A 6000-nucleotide genomic window follows, 5' to 3' on the forward strand; every position below is an offset into this window, starting at 1 on the left:
AGGAGTTTCTGAGATGAAGTAAGACTCGCTGTTGATGTTAAGTAGTGTCTGGTTCTAGATTAGAAGTAATGGATTGTGGGACAATGTCAATAATAGCAGACAGGAAGGGCTGAAGTTTAGGACACTTCGCAAAGCTGTGGCTTAATGTTAAGTAGAATCTGTGTAATGTCTTAAATTGAATTATTGGTATTCATTGTCATTGAATTGTTACCACTTCCTGTACTTGATTTTCAGAGTTGAACTTCTTCTCTTTTCTTCAAGGCGACAATCATCAGGTACGTACGACAGCGCATCGTGTTATGTGGAGATGCTGAATTTACCTTTTGTTTTCACCGCTAGTTTTAAAATAACACAGGAGCTGGGAAAAGCCACACAGCATAGCATAAAGCATAAAAAAAAACTTCCTCTTTGCAGCAAACAGAATAGTGATGGAATAGGGAATGGAAAATACCAAGTCAAAACAGCTAAGATAAAAAAAAATCCAGGTATTTGGTGGAATTACCCGTATAAAATGTTACACAGTACACAGTGTACTTGTTTCAACGTCTATGAGGCACAGGCGGTAGTCTGTACGGGCTATTTAAGGAAACACGAGAGCGAGACATTTGACAAATGACAGTTGTCCCCCCACAGTTACTGGTGGGTTGAATTCACTGAGGGAGTCAAATATGAATGCAGATGCCTCTTGATTTCTGATATCTTCATCTTTAATTCTGATCTTCTTTTTAAAGGGTTAGTTTTCCCAAATTACAGAAAAAAAAAACAAAACATTTTCTCGCTTGAGTGGTGCAATATCCAGCTGTTCATATTGTTAGTTTTTGAGGTATCTGCCTCTGAGATTTCTGCTGCCACCTCAATACAGTGCGGATGAAGTGGATTTCATTCACACTCACTGTTCCCACGGTACTGAAAAATTACAGAGAACAAATCAACAGCAACTACGTGTCTAGAATCGAAACCCCTGTTACTCTGGTTCGTCAACAGACTTCACAGTGAACAGCTATCATTGGAATTACTTTCTCCTTTAGAAAGAGCCCTGATGAAGACAGGAGGCAGCATTTTCTGTTGTTTTACAGTGGCATTGCCTCTGGAAAGAAGCTGCTGTTTAATTTTTTAAATGTCATGTTTTTTAATGCCACAAGCAGAGCAGCTCTAAAGAGCAGAGGGAGAATTCAGATGTGGATATCTCAAAACCCAGACAAATAAAAAAAACAAAAGTAATATCACTGGAGGTTATTAAGTATATGTTTTTTGTAATATGAATAGATTATCTCAAAATGTTAAAATTGTTTGATGTTGTCATTCAATGGGTACTGTCAGGAATTAATAGCCTGAGCTGCTGCTGTTGAGCTTCTCATGTCCAGTCTTCATTCTTGTGTTTGGAAAACCGGAGCCATATTCACAAAGTATCTTATCTTTGAAGTTAAATTGCACAAAATGTTCTCAGCTCAGAGTTTCCTCTTTCGACCTGTTCACAAAGCTGCTGAGATGAACTTTCACTGAGGAAGTGAGATAAGAAACGGGTGGGGTTGTCCCTGTTGCCATGGATGACATCACTTTCACGACTCATTATCTCCACAGTGATGGCTTGACAGATGACCTGTCCATGTGAATGAATGTGAAATAAAATATTCATCAATACACAGGAGCAGGAAGAACAAATTCAACATTAACAATCTGTTTGAAAAACACTGACAAATGTGTTACTGTAACAAAGTACAATACTTACAAGTCTTTGATGGAGTAATTTTACATAATGATTTCAGAGGCACGTCATCAGCTCACGTCTTTATTCCAAAACTGCAATCACAAAATTACCCAGTGAATTCTGCATCATTTCATGTTGTACTCTGATTGGTTGGTTTGCAGACATGGGTTGTAGCAGCAGTCACATTGTGAGAATTTGGTCCTAAATTACTGTCTTTGGTCACCAAAGCTCTGAATCAGCCGTCGGTGAACATCCCTCAGTATCATCTTAGATCAATGTTGTCAACTGACATCTCAGACAACCCAAAATCTCACAGTGTAAAGTCTCTAGGCCTAAAAACTGGCACCCGCTTGATTTCAGGAGTTTCTCAACACGACTGAAATACGACTCCCACGCCACTAACACTTCCTCCTTTGTCATGTGTCCCCCACGGTTCAGCATTACAACATGGTGATGGCAGCAGCGGCCGCAGCTTCAGCCTCGGACGACCACGAGCTGCTTCTCAACCGCTTCCTGCCCTACAGCACCACCTCGTCCTCCGCCTCCCAGCTCTTCCTCGACCAGTCGGGAGCCTCGTCGGCCACTTCGCTGACTGCGCCGACCAACGGGGCAAGCAGCTCGGGCAGCAGCAGCAGCCTGGTGTCGTCAAGCAGCCTCCGTGACACTCACTCCACACACTCGTCTTCACACTCGGGCTCACACTCCTCACACACACACCCCGGAGTGGTGGCCAGCCGGAGCAGCACTGAAGCAGCAGTGGCAGCTATTTACGGCGGGATACCGGATGTTATATCGTTGGACTGACTCAAGAAGAGTCAAGACTTCACTGTGGGTTCAGCTGTGATCCAGTAACGAGCCCGATTGCAAACTATTTGACTGCAGGGTAAATTTTTTGATCCAGAAACTAAACTGGAGCCGAGTCATTGAACGTTTGTGGAGTCGTAATGACAAGACTCAAGAAGAGCACTAATATAATGAGTGGGTAACAGGCCTGAGGGTTCCCTTCACTAGGCTGACCTGAGAACAGTACTAAGTCATCACTTAAAGGGGTCAGCTGTGAGCGTTGTGCTGGTATACTGACTTCGGATCAGAAACCTGTCCAGCATGTGAACCCACGTTACTGCTGTTGTGGTAGCAACCTGGCACAAACAGCAAAGACGCTACCTGAGCAAAAACACGAAGGAGGATGGCTCTTTTTTACAAAAACAAGGAGTGGCACCGTGTACAGAGAACAAAATATATTTTCCTCTTTTACTTTTGTATGTTAAATCGGGACAGTTTCAGTCTAGTGAGCTGCTTCTATCGCTGTTTTAAAGTGGAGGACAGAGGTTTTTTGTTTTTTTTGTTTCTTTTTTTTTCACAAAAGCTTATACATATGCTTGTTGCCACGTGGTTTTCTTTTTCCTCTCTTTTAGCTCTATCTACTTTAAATTTTCCATTTGCATTTCTCCGATATAAACTTCAATTCTCTGTCCCCTTTCTCTTTCTCTTCTGCTCGAGCTCATTTTTAAATTCATGGTGTATTATTTCTCTATCCAATGACAAGAACTTTTCAGATGCTGAATTTACAGTTTATTCATGTACTAATAATTTTATTATGCTTTTAAGTGTAATGTAGTGGATAGTGTGTGATTTGATATGGTAACGCATATTATGACTTCGGAATAACTATACGGATAAGCTATAGTATATAACTATATATATATGCATTCCCTTTGACCTTCAGGTTAATGCTGTTGGGAGTGTGTAAGCGGAAATTAGCCATTTCTGGTTTTTAATTTTTCACTCCTTGATTTCAAGCTCCCTACAAAGACTCTGGCAGCGTAGAGCATTTAGAAATGGAGACTTTTAGAATATTTATTCTTGCCAGTTTAGGGTTTTGAGCTAGAAGAGTTTATTTTATTTTATTTTTTTTTTTTTTTTCATTTTTTTGCGCAATGCCAAAAAAAAAAAAAAAAGTACGGTACCTATGAAAATGATCACAATAATCAGAGTGCAGTTGCATAAGCCTGTTGCCACAGTGTTTTCAGTCAGCTGTGTCCTTTTGTCTCTTGTTTTCTCAGTTTCATCTTCTTTTTTTTTTTTGCTTGACTGCAAGTAATTACGATGGAGGTCAAACTGTTATGGCAGCGTCAGGCCTTTTAAAGAGACAGGCGTCTGTGACATGTGCCACAGCTCCACTGGGGCGAGTGACCAAGTTTAAACTAGTGCCTGTTTGTGTTCATGCTTCACAGCGTGTTTGGGTTTTGAGTTTTTAAACTCGAAAGAATGTCTTAAATGGTCAGCCACAACCTCTGCCCCATCTCTGTCTAAGCAGTTTGTGAAGATTTGACCTGCGACTGATATTTTTAACTGTGTAGGGAGTTACATTTGGGAAAAGCGCTTGTGGAAAAGCATAGAATAGTGTAAGCAGGCTATTTAGTGCCATAGTGGAAGGGGGTGATCCGAGCATGCCAACTTAGACTGGGCGCAGAGCCAGCTGGTTTAAAAATACACAACCTGTCTGGAACTTACAAACCCTAAGAGATGGTCAGTGTAAGATGTGGAAGTGTTAAAGTGAGGCGAAGGTTTCAGGATACCTCGATGTTGTTGCCATTCAGCTGAAAATGCAGGGTTTGCTCATGAATGTATTGTACAATTTTAAGAGCGGACTCACTTTTGTTCCTTGCTTCCATTACAGTTACTAAACAGAACAGAAGCTGTGGAGATCCAATGAAGTCTGGTCACATTAGCAGTGACGTGCAGTAGATTTGGCACACCTCCAGTCCCGTCAGCCCCACCCCTCCTCTCCTCCAGCCTGTGTGTCCTTGAAACTTTCCCAGAGTCCCCTCTTATCAGTCTCTCCTCAATCTCTCACCTCCGGATGTCTGAGTTAGGCAGCTCATTTTAAAGCATAATTATCCCCACCACAAAAACATAACCACCTCTGACAGCAACCCCCGTCACCTAACATCCCCTGTCCTGTCCCTCAGCAACTAACTGTGAGACTTTAGACGACCTACAATGACCCCCAGCTCTCCCTCCATCCTTCCCTCGCTTTTGGCATTTTTAACTTTTATTCCCTGTTCTTCTCACGGGAATCAACCCCCTGCTCTGACTCAATGACTCATTTGCCGGAACAAGTCTTGTGTATTTCCTGTGTTGTGCAGTATTTTATTTATTTTGTATTCTTATTTCTATATATTATATTTTTACAAATTGTTTGCTTTCCATGGGTGAGAGAGTGAGTCAGCTGTTGTGTTATGAGTTTATTTAATATCCATTTTATTATTCTTTGCCAGCCGCGCAATATCAAAAAGATATTGTTTAGTTATTCGTCATGGAAATATCTTATTGTATTTTCTTTGGGGCTGACTCGAGAAGCACTTTATAATAAGGGCACAAAACACATGCTTAATTAATACATGCATGACTCCTGATGATATAATGTATTAATTAACTCAGGATATATTATGAATTCCTGCAGCTCACCATTAAGGCGTGATGGAGTCACTGTTTATGTGATTACTAAACTCTTAATGGATCATAAATTAATGATTAAGTCACACTTCAAACATTAATTTAAATGCCACTAAATTAGCTGGAATCCAGTTACACAGAAAAAGAATCTGTTTTTTTTATCAAACTGGTAGTCGGATGCAAACATTAACATGCTGCAGCAGTCAACAGAGTAAACCTCTAGTTAAAAGTTGGATTGCCATGAAACTTTGTACAGACATTCATGGTCCCCTGGGGATGAATCCCATTGACTGTGACCTGCTGGCACGGCTGAGTTCATCACGATGTAAACACCTCTTTTCCTTACTACATTCAGCTTCTTTCAACAACAACAACAACAAAACTATAAAATAATCACTTGCTAGGTTGTAAATGTGTAAGCAAGGACAACTGGGTCACACAGCAACGTAGATGCTTGTACCTGACTATGATGATGATGATGATGATGATGATGATGATTATCTAAAAATGCAAGGTTACAGATTCCATCTAATTTGGTGGCAAATGAAATATGTATGACGTAACTTTGAGTTAACATTCATGAAATGATAATTTATTCAGTCTTAACTAATCACATGAAGATGTGTGTTTGTGCCTTTATTATGAACTGTTACCACGACTTGCTATACTGATGAAGACGTTGATCCTTTAGTTTCCATCATGTTAGTTTAAATATTAATCCAGTATTTGGATACTTGATGAAGTGGCCACAGTTAATTTATTTAGACGTCCTCACTGCAGCATATTACAGTTACGCACCTGGAATGAGAGAACAGACCGTTCTGAATGTGTTT

The 6000-nt window shown here is 40.5% G+C and overlaps 1 protein-coding gene across 1 annotated transcript in view; it reads left to right on the plus strand.

The window, feature by feature from the left end:
* The window catches only part of LOC111238670 (E3 SUMO-protein ligase PIAS1-like), a 51424-nt gene extending 48172 nt beyond the window's left edge, over positions 1-3252 (plus strand). Inside the window, exons 12-13 of the mRNA XM_022768298.1 lie at positions 235-275; positions 2147-3252. Of these exons, the coding sequence (XP_022624019.1) occupies positions 235-275; positions 2147-2512 (407 nt within the window). The 3' untranslated portion in view covers positions 2513-3252. The remainder of the gene's footprint in view (positions 1-234; positions 276-2146) is intronic.
* The last annotated feature ends 2748 nt before the right edge of the window (positions 3253-6000 follow it).

Source organism: Seriola dumerili, unplaced genomic scaffold (assembly GCF_002260705.1).
Source record: "Seriola dumerili isolate Sdu_G_001 unplaced genomic scaffold, Sdu_1.0 BDQW01001449.1, whole genome shotgun sequence".
NCBI lineage: Eukaryota > Metazoa > Chordata > Actinopteri > Carangiformes > Carangidae > Seriola > Seriola dumerili.